The sequence below is a fragment of the Delphinapterus leucas genome, chromosome 9, assembly GCF_059928025.1.
Source record: "Delphinapterus leucas isolate spDelLeu-1000000601 "Yukka" chromosome 9, BTC_Dleu_Yukka2, whole genome shotgun sequence".
NCBI lineage: Eukaryota > Metazoa > Chordata > Mammalia > Artiodactyla > Monodontidae > Delphinapterus > Delphinapterus leucas.
The window spans coordinates 78,932,878-78,954,045 of NC_143137.1; the positions used below are offsets into that span (position 1 = coordinate 78,932,878).

Sequence of the window (21,168 nt, forward strand, 5' to 3'; positions counted from 1 at the left end):
GTTCCCTAAATTTATTACTTGGACAAGATTGAGATTTAGGAAATTTATTGCCGTGATGTCACCACTGGTTTATAATTTATAAAACTTTGGATTAGACATTAGCACAGTTGTTATTTCCTCTAATGTCTTACCTCACCGCAGTCTAATAACATTCAGGAAATCCAGAAGACAAAGGGGAAAGAGTGGTCTTGAAAGCTAAAAATAGTTGCTGAAAACTGATGCAATCATGTAATAAAATATGGCACAATAACTTACATGATATGCTCACAGTATCTGCTAAAGCAATTAGAATCCATGCAGCTAGATTTCTGTTCATGTATTACTAAAAGTGAAAAGTATTTCAGCCCAAGTAAGAATATAAGCTATGTGGTTTAATTGTATACATTGGTCTTAAGATTTTTGGTCTTATTACTTGCATATGTGATCTGTTTAACACTCTTTAAAACAGAAAATCATTGAGTAGCAATCAGATTTCAAAAAGTCTTCCAAGTACAACCAGACAGTTGTCTACGTGATATGCTACGTATGACAACAGATAATGTACAATTATATTAACACAGACTTCTTTTCCAAGGGGTCAGTGTTTTCACACATCTAGTAGATCTCGTGCACTAGATAACAGAAACAGCAATATTGGTGTCTCTCAATCACATTAAGTTCATCAGACGTATTAAATGGTAGCCCTTTTTAATTGAGAATTTTTATACATATTATATATATATATATTTAACATCTTTATTGGAGTATAATTGCTTTACAATGGTGTGTTAGTTTCTGTTGTATAACAAAGTGAATCAGCTATACGTATACATATATCCCCATATCTCCTCCCTCTTGCGTCTCCCTCCCAGCCTCCCTATCCCACCCCTCTAGGTGGACACAAAGCACGGAGCTGATCTCCCTGTGCTATGCGGCTGCTTCCCACTAGCTATCTGTTTTCCATTTGGTAGTGTATATATGTCCATGCCACTCTCTCGCTTCCTCCCAGCTTACCCTTCCCCCTCCCTATGTCCTCAAGTCCATTCTCTACGTCTGCGTCTTTATTCCTGTCCTGCCCCTAGGTGCTTCAGAACCAGTTTTTTGTTTTTTTTTTTTTTTGATTTCATATATATGTGTTAGCATATGGTATTTGTTTTTCTCTTTCTGACTGACTTCACTCTGTATGACAGTCTTTAGGTCCATCCATCTCACTACAAATAACTCAGTTTTGTTTCTTTTTATGGCTGAGTAATATTCCATTGTATACATGTGCCGCATTTTCCTTATCCATTCGTCTGTTGATGGACGCTTAGGTTGCTTCCTATACATATTATATTTAATGGGGGTTTTTTTTGTCAGAAAAGCTTTTGAACTGGACTGTGGTCTAGCTATAGAAATGAACAATTTTCAGTGCATTTTGGGAGTCCAAAGTATTTACATATTTTTAAACATATGTCTTAATTTCTACTGGTGAATATATAGGCAGGCATTTCCACTGTCGCTTGAGAGATATTAATCAGTATAGGAAAGAATGATCTTATTTTGGTAACTATAAACAATGAAAAAATAAATTAATATTTTTGAGGGCATATTAAGTATTGTTTTATATACATTATTGCAGTAAATATTCCCAATCAACCCTATGAGATTTTCCTATCCTCCTTTTATAGATGACTGAGCTTCAGAAGGGTTTAGGGATTGCCTGAGGCCCAGATAATAAAAGGCACAGCCAGGGATAATATCCATTTCTGTCTGATTTCAACAGCCTTAGACTCCATTACTATGTGTAACAGGTATGAATTTTACACTACAAACATTTCTATGTAAGAAATATCTTTTAGTTCCCTATTGTGAAAGCAAATTATATTTATTCCAGGCCCCATATCACTAGGCTGGAAAGGAAATTCAATCTTTTACCCTTCAGTAGAATCCTATAAGAATATAGAATAATTACACTGTAGAAACCCAGAAATGTGGGCAAGAGTTCTGTTTAAAGGAAAAAAGACGGAAAGGAAAAAGGAGGCCAGCTTTGAACACATTACCTGACACCATGACAAAGGATAGTTTTTCATCTTCTCTTAAACTGTAACTGACATGCTTAACCTCTCTTCCTATGAAGTTTAATCCTTTACCTTGTAAATCAAATGTTAAACACGAGGTTTCAAGTACTTTTCATATACCTTGGCATTGTCTTACTAATGTGGATACATGATCCCAGGCATCATGTGTCTCACACTTTGACAGATAGCTCCTCTATCTTTGTCAGTGTTGTAAAATGTCTTATGAGGACAAGAAATTTATACTAATATTCATAACAATATTTTCAGCCACACCACCACTTCTTCTTGATGCTTCCTCTAACCTGTGAGGACTAATCACATAGACAGATTTTAATATTTTCTATCATTGTGGCAGTAGAGTGTATATCATCTACTGAGCATATTTATTTTGGATTGTTTCCTAATTTTTATCTAAATATTTCTTAAGATTTCTTCTATGCTTCTTCTTAGTATATGGCAATAAATTTCATATTATAATTTTAATATTCAAGTGTCTATGACAAATGTGTATTTGTAAATAAGTTTATAATTTGGTGACTTATGTAACTGTTTTTAAGTAATATTTCTTTCAAGTTCTGGTAGGAAAGTTTACAACAATGGTAGCAACTTGTGTTAAATTTTCATATTCTTGAAGCAGTAATATGAGCAGTATTAATAGAATAAAAATAGTGTCTGTTTTTTATTTTGCTGCTTTAAAAATACTTTATTTCAATTCTTTAATCCTCACAATAAACATTTGAGATTAAATATCCTTATCAACATTAACTTTTAGAAATCGAAGGCTCAGAGATATTAATTGGCCACCAAAGAACCAGAGCTAATCATTGGCCCAAGTGGGCCTGACTCCTGACTCACTGCCCTTCCTACTACAACTTAGCACAATTCTGAGAAACCCCGTAAATTTTTCACAGTGTAAATTTTAGAATTCAGCTAAAGAACCATCATTGCTAGGGGATAGCTATTTACCAAGTACAGAATCACTGCAAGCAAACAGGAGACTTGGTAATTCTTACAGTAGTAAAGATGGAGAATATTTTTGGTTTGCTTCCTTTTTCACTCTTCCCTAACTCAAATGAATTTTAAGAGTCATAATTTGAAACTCTGCCATTAGCTCCATCAGAGATATTAAATGTTAAAGAAACTGATGCATATTGGCCATAAAATGAACACCATTTACTATCCTAAGAATATAGAAAATGCTTTTATGTGAATAGTAGAGAAATTGCCAGAAAAGGTATTTTATTTCAGTCTGTGGACAAGCTAATGTGCTACTGGAAAATGCATACATATTCTGACCTAATTAATTTCCAGAGCACTTGGTTCTGAAAAGAATGCTCAGAAATACCCCAGTTTACTCCACTGTCATATAGAAGCCTCACATTCTGAGGACAGTGTCTTAGGCATGAGTTAGTTATCTCCTTATTAAGGATTTTGTTGCAGTGCTTTCTGGCATACTTTCTACCATAGTCAAATGTTCACTTAAGTTTCTGGGTGCTTGAGCCTCAACTGAGCAGACTTCCCTGTGATAAAAATGTGTCACCTCTGTGCTTGTTGTCCTAAGGACACTTATCTCCAGGCACACCCATCCTAATAAACAGTTTGATATTTCCCACTTAGAGAAATTGATAAGGATAGTTTCAGGTACCTTCCACCTTCCAAGGTGTGAGTAACTTTAAAATGCTTGAGGAGCTTGTAAGCATCAAAGTCATAGGAATGACAGAGTGGAGGACGTGACTGCTATGACTATTTCCTTCTGGAAAGTACATACAGAGAAGTGAGATAGCGTATCTTCTTGCAGACATCTAATATAGTGAGTTGTTATTTTTTCTCTATGTGAAGGAAGTAAAGGAGGTATTTGTTTAAATTTAACATTCTTTCAAGAGCCATTAAGGAGGCTCTTAGCATAGCTATGTGATAAAATGATCACTCATCATAGCGTGCTTGTCCTTTAGAGTTCACGTATACACTATTACTTGCAACATGCTAAATGCTACTAAAAATCACCAAGCTAAATAGATATTTGTCTAGTAATAGCTAGGTTTTATCCCCCTTAAGTTATTCTGTCATCTCTAAAGTTTACACAAATAATAATACACCTTGATAGTGCAGAAGAATACTCAGCCTCTCTCTGATTAACTGGCATGTTAAAAATACTTTCTATTATAAATAAATTGAATTCTTCTTTTTCTTTTCTACAGGACAACATTTTTAAGCTGGAAGACTCACATTTTGAAAATGGCCGTGGGAAGAGCCCATATGACCCTAAACTGCTGACGGCATCTCTTTTAATAGGTACTCAGTCAACAGTCAGCTAAACAGTGAATTTTCTGTAGATAATAGCCAGATTGCATGTTCCTTGTTATATACCAAGATTTTTCATTATTAATCATAAAATATTTTAGGAGTATGTCAGTTGAGATATTTTCAAATATTTTGAAAATGAAGAAGAAACACTAAATGCTGATTTGATTATTGTACTATCTAGTCTATGATTCTTTTTAATCAGAATGGTTTAATAGTGTCTTTAAAATTGGCTGCTCAATCACTATACATCCCCCTAGACCTTTACAATTTTTGTTTTGTAAAAATATGGTTTTGATTTTCATTTTTTGGGAAGAGGCGTTTCAAGGGGGAATTTTGACAGGTCAGAAGGAAAGAATGAGATTCACTCCAAGTTGTTAATTGTAGTCCCAAGATTTGTCACACTCTCAGCATTTGGTCAGCTTAATCAGCACAATGCAACTAAATGGTAGTACAATTGACAGAGACCCCTTGTGTCACCTTGAGTTGACAAAGTCCTTCTGTATTCAACTTTTCTGACTTTAGGGCTGCTTCTTCTTTTTTTAATCTAACAAAACATTTTATGTATTTCCTGTGCCCTTTTCTTTAGCCATCTTCCTAGTTCTAGTTTTCTTCTTTCTTCTTTTACTTCAACATTGCAGATACAGGTGGTGAATGCTTAGCCATAGTTCAAAAGGATAGAAAGAGGAAGATAGAAGTAGGCAGAAGGAGAAAACTTTAGTTTGTATTGAAAAATAGAGAATTCTTTCCACATTCTTTTAACCACTTCTGGACTGGGATTAAATAATACACAAAAAGTGATATATCATTAAACAATTTTTCTTTTTGTTTTTTTGTTTTCTTGTTTTAACTTTTGAGTATGCCAACAACCTAAAGTACAGAAGATTCTGGGTCATTACCCTACTCCTGAATATATGTTTTTATATAATCATGTAGAAATTATGTAGCTTTTTGTTTCCTTTTCTTTTTCCTTTTGTTTTCTTTTTTATAAAATATAGAAAGTAATTATTTGATAACACAAAAGAATAATAAGTGAAACTTTTCAGGTGTAAACTTTCTACTAAAATTTTGAATAATACATCTAGATTTTTAAAAGGTAAATTTAGGCTATTATTTGACATATAATAATTTCATAAAGTTTAGCCTTTTTATTTTAAAAAATAGTCTTTTTTCTATTCAACAAACTAAGACTCTAGTCATACTGACTACAGCATTAACTTGAAAATATATTTTTTCCAGTATTCTCTAGTGTTTATTGCTGTTTCACTGATCCTTTTACTATTAAGAATAAAACCATTACAGCATGAATTACCTCCTCTATTGCTTTGGAAATGTAGACAATTTCAGTCCATTTGATCCATTTATGGAGCACTTTAACAAAAGTTTAAGACCTGAAGGAATGCAGCAAATGTAACACACTTATAATTTTCCTATTCGCAAATGGCCTAGTGATTATGTGTGGATGACTTCCTTAAGTGCACACACAGAAATTTGAAAACTGTCTTAAACAAAGGGGAGGAGTCCTATCTTGTTTGAACCTGCAGGCTATACTTATTTAAATTGCATACTGAACAAAAAAAGATAGATATTCCTCAAAAAAGCAGTATGTAAAAGTGTGCCTAGAGCAGCTTTATTTTGTGGTATGTTTCTCAGTAGGGGCTTGCTTATTTATTTTAATATTCCACTGAGAAAGTATGATGACAACTAAGTATTACATAGTTCATATGGCGTGCAGCCACACAATGTCCACAAAGAACATGAAACGCTGCAGTTTTGGTTTTATATTAGAACTTCCTTGAAACAGCTGTATAGGTTTGTGAAAAGGAAAAGAGTATGAGGGAAGTTGCATGAGTCAAGGAGAGGATGTATGGCTAGAAAAGAACATTAGGCATTTCAGAGAAACAGCTTTTAAATGAAAGCCCAGACAGATCTCACCTAGCCAGTACTGTAAAGTAATTGAATAATTTTCAGAGATATTTAGTGCTTATTGACAGAGGAGATTATTAAAGCCAACTTAAGTTAATTTCTGGATCAGTTGAATAGCAAGATACAGAAAAATGAGCAGGCCATACTAGACCTGGTAAAATCCCTCAAAATATTTGTAGCACCATTTTAATTCAAAAGCTGTGACTTCCTTTATTGAGGTTACTTGCTTCTTTATAACTATGCTATAATTCTGCCATGCGTCAGGAAAGAACATAATTTGACATTAGAATATGCTCTCACTTGGTATTAAAGGTACTCCCCAAATTAATCAACTATAATTTAGAAATTATTTGAACCACTCTGAGCCTCAGTTTCTGTGTATGTAAAATGGCATGGCTATGCAAATTCCACTAGTTTGTTGTGAGAATTAAATAAGACAACGTAATAGCATACTACATTTGGGTACGTACATATTTCTGGCATATATTTGGAAGTAGAAACTGAAAAAAGAGGAACAGGTAATAGTGGTTTTCTGTAGGGAGGCTAGGAGAGAGATTTGGTAATGTATAAATTTTACATTTTTAATTTTGTATCATTTACAACTACTTAAAAAATGTTAGTTTTAAAAGTACAGTATTAACAAAGCCAGTATATTTATTGTTACAGAAAAGGTTGCTTAACAAATGTGAAAATGTAAAAGTATTCCCATACCCTTCCACTCTCAAGAAGTAGCTTTCATCCATGCCATGTCGGGGTGTGTGTGTGTGTGTGTGTGTGTGTGTGTGTGTGTGTGTGTTTCAGAGACATATTTTTTTCCCTCTGTTTCTAATTACTCTGCTACGCTGTGAGTGGAATTTGCTTAAGGTGTTAACAACATAATGGCTTGGTCTTTAGGTTTGTTTGATTTTTGCTCACATCCATGATACACTTTACACCTTTGTTAGTAATGCTGTGATTTCATCAGGAAATTTTTTTTTTCCACCTTCTGTTTCTTCTCACCACACCCTTCTTAGGAATTGTAATCCAATACATTAACTGATCTAAGCCACATTTTTACTTCATTTTGAGCTGTGAACAAAAGTACAGAGTACATATGAACTTGTGTTTTTAACACATGCTTCTCAGGTAACGCTGCCATGGTGGAAATGCAGTTCACTAAACTTTTTGTTCGTCTCAGTAAAGAATGCTTTCCTTAGAGACAGTTAAGAAAGCTTACAGTTCAGAAAGAATGGCACTGTACTCAAATATGAAAGAGCAACTTTCATATTTGACAATTTCTAGCTTGTTAGTTACATCTGTCAGCACTAATTTATCTCAGTCTGATGTATTATTTTTGAGACATCAAACTGCCTATATGGTACTTTTGTACAAAAACTTAACAACTTTGTTGGACAGAGTATCCACAACCACTTTTTGATGTGTATAACAATTCCTTGAGTATATTATTCTACCATCAATTTAATAAAATTGGACAGATACATTTTCTTTCACTAGTAACTTAGTATATATGGGAAAACCCAAAAGTATGTATCTTAGCCATAATGCAGTTTGAATCATTGTAAGCTGACATTTACCTATACTTAGGGTCATAAAATTGGAAAATTAACACGCATAATTTGATAACTTCATAAAGGACCTCGAACATACAAAAGAAGTTTGGCAAGTGGGCTTTTTTAAAAAATAAAAAAATATATTTGTTCTCCAAATATAAGCCAACTAAGGTATGTAAATTGCTTAAATGCAGATATATATATATTTTTTTTTAATAAATTTATTTTATTTATTTCTGGCTGCGTTGGGTCTTCGTTGCTGCACACGGGCTTTCTCTAGTCACGGCGAGTGGGGGCTGCTCTTCGTTGCGGTGCGCGGGCTTCTCATTGCAGTGGCTTCTCTTGTTGCGGAGCATGGGCTCTAGGCGTGCGGGCTTCAGTAGTTGTGGCACATGGGCTCAATAGTTGTGGCTCACAGGCTCTAGAGTGCAGGCTCAGTATTTGTGGTGCACGGGTTTAGTTGCTCCGTGGCATGTGGGATCTTCCCAGACAAGGGCTCGAACCTGTGTCCCCTTCATTGGCAGGAGGATTCTTAACCATTGTGCCACCAGGGAAGCCCTAAACTCAGAAATTGTCAGGTCATTTCAGATAGCCAAAGAATGTAATAAGTCTTTAATACAGGGTAGAATACACAATTACATTAAATGAAATATAGTCTGAGTTGATATTTTATATCTGCTTAAAGAGAATGCAAGAGTAGGATATTCTACCACCTATACAGCTGGGCCAAATAAAAAATATGTCATACAATTTCTGGAGGAGTCATCCTGGATAAGAACCCTGTAGATATCTGAGTAGAAAATCTGATCTAAGGCCTGGTGTAAAGGAAGAGTTAGTGATATTGAGCACTGACAACATGAGAATGTGCCCTCATGCCCACCTAATCATCTAGTGCCCTCCAGCTCATAGATATCATGTTGACTCTTGCTAAAAATAATATTTGAGTAGGAGGTAATTTCCTATGACTGGAGGCAACTGGTGCCTTAACTACAACCTTCCTTTGGTTTCTAAGTCAACTCTTTATAAATTCTGTCTTTAGTAATAAATTCAGTCACTAGCTCTTCTACTGATGAACTCTTCTAACTCTTCTACATTCTCTGAGTGACAGAAAATCAGTGTTTCTGCCTTTGCCTTCATTTATATTGTTATTTGCTTTCCTCATGTGGGAATGGATCAAAAAAGAGTCATAAGTTGTAGAAGAGCTAAACAAATGAATATGAGAAACAAATACCTATCAATATCCAAATAATGTTTATTTGGTTACAGTTTTTGTTATTTCAACTCTATCTGGAATAGAGTTTACATATAATAGCAACCGTAATTATGAATTTTTCTCACACTGAAAAAGTTAAATGAAAAAAGCAATTAACTGATGATATTCTTTACTCTTCCATTTCTGATTATACTTACTGTTAGGCATGGTCTGGCTACAGTCTGATATGAAATTGCTCAGTTTTCACCTTTCGGTTGTTCTGTTTTCGCCTTTCATGATTTTCATCACGTAACGTGGTTGAGGGGGCAATGAGGTTCAACTAGTAATTTAATACTTTTGATTTTTCAAGGTAAAGAGGATACAGGTCACCCTATGACAGACAGGTGTTCCAACATGAAAGTATTTGAAATTGACATGAACATTTTAGGCTGCTTTCACAACACGCTTTTAACTAACATTCTCTCATTCACCTGAAGTTTAAAAATTCATCACTTCTATCAGTCAATTATTTGTAAAAAGATAAGGTTTCAACCTTAATAAAAATGTTACAGTGATTGAATACAGGTTAAAATTAAGTAGACCATATGCATTAAAATGTTTCAAAGTACCTTTGAAACTTATAGATAGCTTGTTCATAGTGTTTTTGTGCCTTTTGAAAAGGGTTATTTCTTTACCTTGTGGGCATATAGAACATTATTGTAGCATATTATGGTGAGAGCAACTCAGATTTGAGCAACTTGATATTTAATTAAGTAAAGAGAAGACAAGATGCTTTTGAATCCCAAAGATACCATAATATGGCAATTTATGGTGTCATATGAGTACCATCCATGTAGCTAGTAATTTATACTTAATACATTGTCAAACCATCACTTTTATTTGTCTTGATTCACAACAATTCAAAATAAGTGATCAATTTTTAAAAACTCAGTCTCTAAGGTAAGGTGTCTTTCTATTAATATTTAAAGTTATAACTTGGTGTTTCTCAGTGATTCTGTCTATGTAGCTATTCTGCACTGCTTTGGAAGTTTTCCAAAGCCTGGTACCTTCAAACACATGAGAGAGCCAGAGGTTCTGCCAGAGGAATTAATTTAGTTTGGACCACTGAAAAGATCTATTTTTGTTTCAAAGCCCTTTATTTGCAAGTGAGAATTGTGGGTGTGAACAAAGATAACACATAAAGGATCAGACTAATTAAACTTTCCCAAAGGTATTGATAACTGAAGATGCACAGAAATTTCTGATTGATATACAAGAAAGTCCTTTGGAAATTATAGTGGTATACAAATGTTTTAAGTTATAATTTATGTATGCCTACTTTGTTTTCTGAGTATTTTTCGAGTCAATGAATTCAGAAACATTAGCGTATCCAAATAATCAACAAGATAATAGGTTTCACTGTCATTATGGTAGATTATTTGGAGAAAATGTTACATTTATTGTTGTTTTGCTGATAATTCACTGTAAGCAAGCAGGCATTAATGCATTTTCTGGATGGAATAATATGAGGCACTTTTTGTTTAAAGGAAAGAAAATGTCATTTTTACAAAGTTCAGTTTATTGAACGGTGGTATGGTATATATTTAGTATAAGAGGCTTGGGTTAAACAGGCCTGGGTTTGAACTTTCACCTTGACTTGCCTAGTCATTAGCTGAGCAACCTTGGGTTTCTTGAGCTGTAAAATAGGGATAACATTTACGTCATGGGGTTGTTGACAGAACTAAATGAGATAATTTGAAAGTGTCAAGCCAGCACCTGACTACCCTGCAAGCACAAATGGTATTCAGTAAATATTAACTTCTCTTTCTCCTTATTTCTTTTTCCTTTCTATTCCAACCTTCTGATTATCCCATTATTAAACTCTGACCTAGAGTTAATTCAACTTAAGTAGAAATGAGTCAAAGCACAACAGAATCTTGAGCTGTAGTGATTATGGCCTGTGTTTATCAAAATACCCCCTTCTTCAAACACATTTCTGTTATATCTGAAACTATGTGGTGGACTTGTTTTTGGATTGTATGATAGCTCATACCAAGTTAGAACATTTTTCCCACTTGATATACTAAAAAATGAAAGGCAAGAAAAATTTTTGGCAAGGAAAATACTAGTCTTCTCTAAATTATAGCAAAATCTCATTAATTTAGATCCCACTATAAAGGAAGTGTATTAGAAATTTAATTTCCATTAAAATCAAAACTATAAGCAAGATTTTGCAATGAGACTTTACCCTAAAAAGTAAAGATATTAGAACCATAGTAGTTTGAAACGTATAAAAGCAGACAATGTGACGCATATAATTTGTGTTTTGTACTTTGTCTTAATAGAAAATATAAAAGTTCATGTTTTAGCAATGTGCACTGAATCATACTTTACTCAGTTTTTCAAAGTTAATGCTAAATGAGTAGTGAGATACTCCCTTCAACAAAGACACAGGATAAACATAAGTAGCTTTGCATAATGATGCAGAGAGCATTAGCGTGGTCTTAACATGAAACCTGTATTTTGTGTGTTTTGTTTCTCTTGCCTCAATTGAATTAAAGTATGTGTATGTGGTTTTATTTTGTCACAACACAGATGGAGAATTATACTCTGGAACGGCAGCTGATTTTATGGGGCGAGACTTTGCTATCTTCCGAACTCTTGGGCACCACCACCCAATCAGGACAGAGCAGCACGATTCCAGGTGGCTCAATGGTAGGTGGTGCGTGCCAGAATGCAGGCACAAAACACGGGCATCTATAGTAAGTCAGTAGAGAGCTTTCCTTATACGGTGCAAACAGCATGAGTTGAGATTTAGTGTGCAGATAAACTCACGGTGGTGACTTCATGGCTGTGTGTGTGAGAAAGTGGGACAAAAAGAGAAAAGAGAGATTAAAAATTTAAGAAAATATTTGCTTTGTGCCAAAACTAAAGTTTCTCAGTAGTTAACTATGGAAAGAAATAGATCTGGGCTGGAGCTACGGAAGGGAGGCAATGGAAAAAGATAAGATGACTTACCAGCCTTGTCTTCCAGGGACACCACAACAAATCTCATGATGTAGTATTTTTTTTCCTCCACACCTCTCATGTGGCCTTGAGAGCGTAAGTTATTAAATGTTTGAAAAAATTGTTGTGCTAAAAGCATTACATTGAAAGTGTTTTTGAAAGGACTTTGTATCATTTCATTTGATTCTCCTTTAATCTTCCTAAAATTCTTTCTCCTGTTTTATAGGTTGGGAAATTAACATTAATGTTTTGTCTAAGATTACATCTAACCCAATAGTAGATTTGGGGCAAGAACCCAGTTTCCTGACCTTTAGTCACTAGTGTCATACTTGATGAAGCAGATACTTTTTTAAAAAATTTATTTTATTGAAGTACAGTTGATTTACAATGTTGTTTTAATTTCTGCTGTATACCAAACTGATTCAATTATACATATATATATATATATATATTCTTTTTCATATTCTTTTCCATTATGGTTTATCACAGGATATTGAACATAGTTCCCTGTGCTATGCAGTAGGACTTTGTTGCTTATCCACTCAATATATTATAGTTTGCAAGGCAGATACTTTTTTAATTCTCTTTTTCTTTTTAATACATAAATAAATTTACCATAGAAGAAAATTATAAAATTTATATGCCAAAAATAAATAAATACTATTTTCATTCAGATTTTGAACCAAATAATCCTTATATAAGTCTTCCATGTAGAGGTGTTTTTTTTTGGATTATTCATTTATGCATTCATCAAAGATTTTTTTATAATCGTCCCCACCATATTTTCATGGTTATTTTTATTAAATATTTTTTTATTTTATTAAATATTATTTTTATTTCATGGTTTTATTATTAAATAATGATCTCCATTTATTTCTGCCTTCAGTCCTATAAAATAAAGCTTCCCAGTCTCTAATCTTGCATTCATGAACTCTCCTTTGGTTTTACATGCCTCATTAATAAGGATGAAGCTCATGGCTTACAGTCCATCTATGTACTCAGTAAGATGCTTGATTGTCTCACTCTTTGAACTTCTGCCACACTTGCTTCTCCTGAACCTCTGGGGGGGTACCCAAAATTCATTTCACCTCTGTCTTTCACTGGTTTGTTAGAGAAAAATCACAATATGCTCTAAAACCTCGCTGAAATTTCAGGAGACCATGAGCTGTGTGTCTTCGTTCTTCTATATCCCAATTCTAAAATGACTATTTAAATCATAAAACATACCTCAAATTACCTCAATCAGCATTTCATTCCTCCTGTAACAACATTTCTGATTGTCCTGTTATTTTTCATGTATTAGTGAAAATGATGTGCCCCTTAACTTCTACCTTTGACCCTACTGCTTTGCTCTTAATTGCATTGATTTTTTTTTCATAAATTTACCCAATTTACTGTTTTTGCTGTTTTTATCTCTTCTTCACCACTGATTTCTTCCCTGACATGCAAACATGTTTGTCTACCCTATCCATACTCTCCCTTTAATCATGGTGTACCACGAGGTCCCTAGATATCTAAGTCCATAGCCTGGTTAGGAACTTATTTTCTCAGCATTTTCACCAGATTTAGCCATTTTCAACCTGACTTTGATCCCATGAAACTGCTCCTCCGCTAATGACTTCCTTTTTTTTTTTTTAATCAATCTCCATTTAGACAACCTCTCCTGTGGTATTTGTCACTTAACTAGCCCTTTGTCTTTAAAAGGGTCTGTTCTCTCAGTTTCCTGCATTTCCTGCTCTCCCAATTTTCTCCAGTTTGACATTACTTCCCAGTTGCTGTTCTTTAAATGCAGATAATGCCTAAAATAATTCATGATTGAGTACAAACACTGTGGTAATCAAAAGGGACTGGACATATAGTCAAATACCCACCTCTGGGGGTAGAGGAGGTGGAATGGTGCCCAGGTGACCATCTGAGAAATTAGAAGCCTCACTAAGGAAAAGAAAAATGCTGAGCTGAGATCACGGTAAGGCTCTCTGTGTAAAGCCGTTGAAGACCCAAACTCTAAAATCCCAGAGGACAGTTTTGGAATATCCACTGTTAATTATTAAACCTAGGCTTTGTATGGACTCAAAATTAGTAGGAAAAAACCTCTTTCATTGTGGCTATCTGGTCTACTCTCAAACGGAAATATTTATGTAGAAGGGGAAAGTTTGTTTTTTTGTTCAGCAAGAATGAGACTTTGATCTACTAAGAACTCTAAAGGGCATACAGGCTTTCACTGTCCATGAGAAAGAAAATCTCATTAGAAGATGGAATAACATAAAGGAGAGTATAGTATCCATTTCATTTTCATGGCCTTGGAGGAAAAAAGTCATCAAGTTAAAGCTGCTTTTGTGCAACGCACTCACATGTTGACAGCTGAGTCTGAATAATTTACACTGTGGGAAAACAGTCATTGTCCGCAGCTCTGTACTTCATCTCTGCAAATGTGTAGTTCATTTGAGAATTCAGTTATCAGTCTCGCAGCACTAAACGTGAGAACTGATTTTGCCAAATTAGCACAAAGGTTACATTTGACAGGGTGCAGAAACCAGAACTGCGGCAAGGTGGAGGATGCAGACACATACGAGATAGAACCAAGGGACTGTGTGATTCATAAGCCTCATGAAATTAAACACCACTGAAGAACAAAATTGGAAACATAATGTTTACACACGCATGTATAAAATAAGTGAATTTTGAGGCATCAGCATAGACTACACCATCAGTTGTGCTGCAAGAAGTAATAAATTACTTTGCAAGGTACTTTTTGAAAGGTCTCCTGGGCTATTGAAATTAATTTTGGCACAGGACTTACTTTACTTTTATCAAATCAATTCAAACCAATTCAATTATTTTGGAAGAATTAGTTGGCCTATTTCAGATGACTTTTAATTTGTGTTCTTGCTAAACAAAAATAAAAAACAACTTGTGTAGAATTGGATTTTGAAATGTCTTAACTTTTATGGAATTTCACTATTTTCATAATTACTCACTAAAGTTTACATTTTTATAATAGTAGCAATAAAGGCTTAAATTCAGTTTCATTTTACCAGGAAACATTAGGAATTAAGTAACAAACTTTTAGATGAAGGAACATGAGAGATGGAATCTATTGATTTTTTCCATAACTGCTTTTTAAAAATCATCCTTTACACTAGCCCCTAGTTTAAGATTGCTAGATGTTAGAACAACTTTTGATTCCAGAAAATGTACTGGTATGAGTTTGACCTGATGTGCCAAAATTCGCTGTTTTTTTCTTTTTGCTTCATAAATTCTCTTGATATTATATAGCTTTAAACTTCAATTCTAATTTTGGTTTACTAACAGTGTAAAAATTAGGTAAAATTTCTCTCTGTATATCCATAGTAAAAAACCAACTTTATCCTGCTGTTATAGTAATGATTTCTTATCATTTATTGTGTAAGTATCACCTAGTTCTTGTACATATTAGTCATTCATTAGAGCAGATGGATAGCTAACCCACATTTATTTGATGGACACTATTTCTAACATTGTTTATTTATGTCTTGGACTAACATTGGAATGCTCTATGATAGAAGGAAGGACTATAGTCTTTAGAGTGAGACACTGTTTTACCTTGACCTTGTACCTATTCATGGTTTTATAATACTACCTACCTCTTAGAGTTGTGAAAAAATCGACTACATGATAATGCATGTAGAGTACTAAGCAAGTGATTGGCATGTAGTAAGCACTTAATAAATGTGAGTTTTTTCTGTATCCTTTATCCCACTTCCATTGGGTGGAGCATGCTTAGTAAGCTTTGTCAGACTCATTCTGTGAGTGATTATATTTGAGTCAGGGTGAAAGGGCAGTCAGAGCTGGGTTTAATACATGAAACCACATGGATCCTTGAGAGAGCCAAGGCCCAGTGCACACAAACAGACCTAATTACAGTGCCCAGAGTGTTAGACCTTCCTACTCATTTTAGGAAGACCTGTTTTCTTTTAGTGGAATTTCCTAAAAGGATTGTGCCTGTGGATAGACCAACTCACTTGCTTTTTTTTCCTGTAATTGAAATGGTATGTGAGTCATCATTCCACTTCCTCTCACTTGTAACACTCATACCAGGATGGCTTGCCCTTATTGGAATCAGCATAGCTTCCTCTGTGGTCATGCACTAGGATATTTCATGTTCTCTGAAGATTCAAATTTCTCCACAAGATATATTTTTTTGAAAATAGAACCAAGAAATGTAACCGCAAATAAATTCTGAGAGCACAAATTAATACTGCATGGTACCAGATACCTAATCTTAAATCACTTGTATAACTCTTTTGATATACTATTTTAATTCTACCATCTTTAAAGGCATGAACTGTATCAGAGTATCTAACTGGATTTTTTTAATAAATAAAATTAACCATCTAGCTTGGCATAATGTCAGACTTATTAATGATGCCATTTTGAACTATTTCTCTGACTTAAGTTAGTAATATTTTGCTGACCTTGAGGAAAAAAAGCCCTCTGGAAGCCTTACTCTATGGTTACATGAGCAGATGAGTATTATAGATGTTGAGTGACCATTCAGTTGAAACAACAAGAGCAACCACAAACATTCTCTATGAAAGAAGCAACAAAGATAGAGTCTTTTTAAACTTTTGAATTACATATTCTATGAATTACATTCTGTAGTAATTAGTTAACAGTTCTGAAGTATCAGTGCATAGAGTCACAAATAAAAATGTTAGTATTTTTGGTTATTTTTGGTGAAATCATGCTGAAACATGGATATGTAATAGTTTAAAATAAGTATCCATAACTATATCTAAACACAACCTATTAGTTATGGTTTTTTCCTTATGAATCTATTACCAAGAAAAATTTTCATGCTGATAAAGAATGCCCACCTGCCAGAAATACAATTTTTTCCAAAAATACATACCATGAAATTATTCTGCTCTCTAAATGATGATAAATTTAATACACTCACTAAATATGCCTTCTTTTTCTCATAAAGAAAAAGTTCCCAAAGTATACCTTTACTTGCTCTTCTTTTCTGAGGACCTATTTTCTGTGTCATATTTTATCTAAGGACCATAATCACTTTTAACCAGTTTTGTTTGAAATTACTTTGCACTTATGAGGAAAAAAAATGAATAAAACTTCGGAATAAAAATTAACTCATTAATGGCAATGTTTGGAACATGATTCTTTTTTCAGGCCTCTGAGAAAATGTAGCTGAATAAAATAGTTAGGATATGCTATTTTAACATTTTTTAATGATGGGCTAAAAAGTACAACCCTCAAGTATGGCACATTAATCACAAATTTTGAACCACTTATTTCAGAATTTATAGTTGAATGGTGAGAGTAGAAAATAATATTTAAGGGTATGATTACATTTACTAAAGAAAATTCTACTTTTTAAATTAAAATTGATGAAAATGTATAAAAGTGAGACAATATCTTGGAAAATTCTTTAAATTATAGCCAGCTCTCTTTTTTCTCTTGGTTCTTAACATTATTTTTCTCTCGTCTCAGCATCAGCTTAATGAATACAGAGCCTGTCTATACCAATTTCCTCTTCTAGAGTCACTACATTCAGAGCTTGGTGGGCCTCAATAGGGATTTACTGCTGACTGAGTAATCTGGGTTCATGTGTGCAGTGACATCAAGCAAGAGATTTACCCTGAGAAGTGGATGCCATGACAATGCGTGTAACCATGGTGTGACTGGCCTCTCTGACATGGCTCTCAAAAGCTTTCCCTCTGTGAAAACAGAAGCCTGTTTGCAAATTAATTAGTTTCTGGCGGCAGCTTGATTGTTGACCCAGAGTTTGTAGAGTGGAAAAACAATCAGATTAGTGTGCTCAGGGTAAAAGACCAGTGTGCAGTTGCGTGTGGCTTGCTCAACTATTGAAACCATGAATGAACTGAAACAAATTCTTTCCTGAGAAGCCGAGGCAGAGGTTAAGTGTGATGAGCCTAGAGCTCCCAACAGCAGGGGTGGGGGAATTAAAGGATTTTAGCCAGATAAAGCTGAATGATGGCAAGCAATGCCATTGAATTTTAATAGCATGGATAGTTTTGACCAAATAATAAAAAAAAAATAACCCCAAAAAACACTTGTTATGTTGTTCTAATCCCTCTGAGTAGAAGGAATAAGTTTACAATATTATTAAATGTAGGTTTGACACAAATACTTTCACAGTAGAAAATTTCAGAAGTTTTCAGATGGGAAGGTTTTAATTAAATTTGTCTCAAAGGCTAATATGATAACATCTAAATGAAAAACTGTTACGAAGTAACCTGCATTTTTATGTTGATAAAATTTTTGTTGATATATTTACCTCAGCTGCTTTCTGAGGTGTAATCCTCACATGCCCAATAAAATTAATCCTGAGTCAAAGAGAGATGTTGGCTGATGAGAATACATATTCTGCTATCTACTTTTGCAAATATCAAATTAGGTAACCGTGCCAAGGAATGATGTCTGCAATCTTAGGATGAAAAAATTCTGCATACAGTTTTTGATGATTAAAATTTGTTTTAGTCAATAAATTATTGTTTATGCTTCATTTTGTAAGATTACCTAACACAATAAGCCATATATACTCTTCCTTTTTAGATACCACTGGCAGATGTCTCCCTAAATACAGCTCTGATGGCTATCACAGTACTTTCCCGTTCAAAAATCATTTATATCTCTGAATTTACAAGTGAATTGAATCCAGATTTTGCTGCCTGTCACGTTCGTTGTCATGCAATCCTAAATGACCTCTCCAATATTAAACACTAACAGACTCAAATAGGGTGGGTTGCCCTTAAATTTACTATCATTTTCATTTAACCATACCATTCTCTCAGTGGATTTTAATCTTTCCCACCTTTGAATCCCAAGAGCACATATATGCATGTTTCGATTTATCACAGGGCCTACCACTTTGCCTTGCAATCTAGGGTATGCCAAATAAGAAACTCTTCAGTGAACCTTCTTTGCAGGCTCTGGGGTCAGATGGCCTGAGTTTGTATCCCAGGTCCTCCCATCTACCACCCTCGTGACTTGGGGGGTAATTTATGTTACTTATTTTCATCACCCATTTATGATTTGTAAAATAGGGTTAATAACTAATACACTGTTTTTCTGAAAATGCATGAGACAGTCCTCATAAGGTACTAAGAACAGTGTCTAATAATATGGTAGATGCTCATTATAACTGTGATTGCTGCTGGCGTTTGCATACCAGCTCTATACATAGAACACAGTGCACATTTGGAGAATTAATACAGAGAACCAGCCTGAAGGTTATGTTTGCCTTTCTTAATCTGTTCTCAGGCTATTTTGTTTTGTCTTATTTAATTGACTATTGTCAATATATGGGCACTTAATACATCAAAAATATATAAAGTATTTGTCTTTAGTATTAAAATAGTATATAAACTTGTTAGTCAAATTGGGCTTAACAAAATTAGCAGATGAAACAATGAAATGGTGAACCAAGGGTAAATTTCAATAAAATGTGTTTTCCTAAGTATTAATTTAGCTCTATTAAGTGCAGTATTTACCACTTAAATAAATAAATCATTAGGTTAATTCTTTTTTCTAATATAATTTTTAAAAAAACATTGACTGCATTGTTGCATCTAGGATATTCATTTATCCTGCCATATCACAGCTTAGCTTTTAATTTTTTTCATATGAAGACGTTATTGGTAACCTTTGGGGTCGTAGTTAAGAGCATGGAGTCTATGGAACTTGACCGCCTGACTTGGGCACTAACTGAGCAGCTGGAGACAGCTACTGTAAGCTACCTGTGCTCAACGTCCCTTTTTTCAAGTGGAAACGATAATCGTTCCTCCCTATTGGGTTGTTATGAGAATTATGCATAAGTAAATTTCTATAAAGCACTTGGAAAAGAGACTATTCTTACCAAAAACAAAACAGACAAACAAAACAACTCAGTTGATGTTAGCTTATTCCATAACATTATGTAAGAATTTTAAATAATAGAAAAATAAAAATACCTAAATATGTCAACTCACTAAAGATGTAGTAGAATGTACAGTCTCACTTAACTGAACAGCCATGTATTTCTAGGAAAACAATGAAAATGGCTTAAGGAAAACAAGACAAGATGAAGTGATAGTAATCTATGCCCTTTCCTTGGGCAGAGTCTATACATACAGGATTTCTTGTCTAATGATGTGAGTACATTTTGATAAAACAGATCTACTATTTTGCTTCAAGAAAGGGAAAAAGGATTTTTTTTTCTAAGTTTAGAAATATCCTAAGTTACTTACATATGACACTGAAATGCTCTAAACTTCATATATCAACTAAACATAAATTATAAAATGTTATACAGAAGAAGGGTCTTTAAAATATTTTCCTGGTAATATTAGTAAGGAAGATTTGCATGTGTTTAGATGTCCTTAAAAGAAACATTTTTTACTTAAAATTGTTTGTGTCACTATATGTTTTAAGTAACTAGACAAGAGAAAATCACATCCCTTCACTTCCCAACCCGGCCTCCCTCACCTTCCTTTCAGCAATCTACCAAATTCCTGTGGCACTTTTGGATCAACACATAAATTCTGCATTTTAAACACTATAACACTTTACATATGGTAATATTATTTTTAAATATATTTATGCAAAAATAAAGATATGCATTTGAGAACTATAGTTTATTATTAGTAGTAATTTTGTAAATTGATAAGTATAAATTTTTTTATTCATTAGAAGTATAATTTTTATTATTTTGTGATGGTTTACTAAATCATAACTATTTTGGCCTTTAATGTAGGCTGTTAGCATAAGGGATTCATCAAAAATGTGTCTCTTCAATATGTTTATAAATTTGTCTAAATTCATATAAGTGTAAATAATCTCTTTCGCCTCATTTAATTACTAATATTTTTGCTTTCTGTTTTATTTTTATTTTTTAAATTAATTTTTATTGGAGTATAGTTGATTTAAAATGTGGTGTTAGTTTCTGCTGTACAGCAAAGTGAGTCAGTTATACACATATATATATCCACTCTTTTTTAGATTATTTTCCCATAATGGTCATTACAGGGTATTTAGTAGACTTCCCTGTGCTGTACACTAGGTTCTTATTAGTTATCTGTTTTACGTATAGTAGTGTGTATATGTCAATCCCAGTCTCCCAATTTATCCCTCCCCGCCTTCCCCCTTGGTAACC

The 21,168-nt window shown here is 33.9% G+C and overlaps 1 protein-coding gene across 2 annotated transcripts in view; it reads left to right on the forward strand.

The window, feature by feature from the left end:
- The window catches only part of SEMA3A (semaphorin 3A), a 237,674-nt gene that overhangs the window by 120,219 nt on the left and 96,287 nt on the right, over positions 1–21,168 (forward strand). For both annotated transcript variants that reach the window (XM_089917757.1, XM_089917756.1), the window contains exons 5-6: positions 4,238–4,331; positions 11,604–11,723. In XM_089917757.1, coding sequence (XP_089773883.1) covers positions 4,238–4,331; positions 11,604–11,723 — 214 coding nt within the window. The remainder of the gene's footprint in view (positions 1–4,237; positions 4,332–11,603; positions 11,724–21,168) is intronic.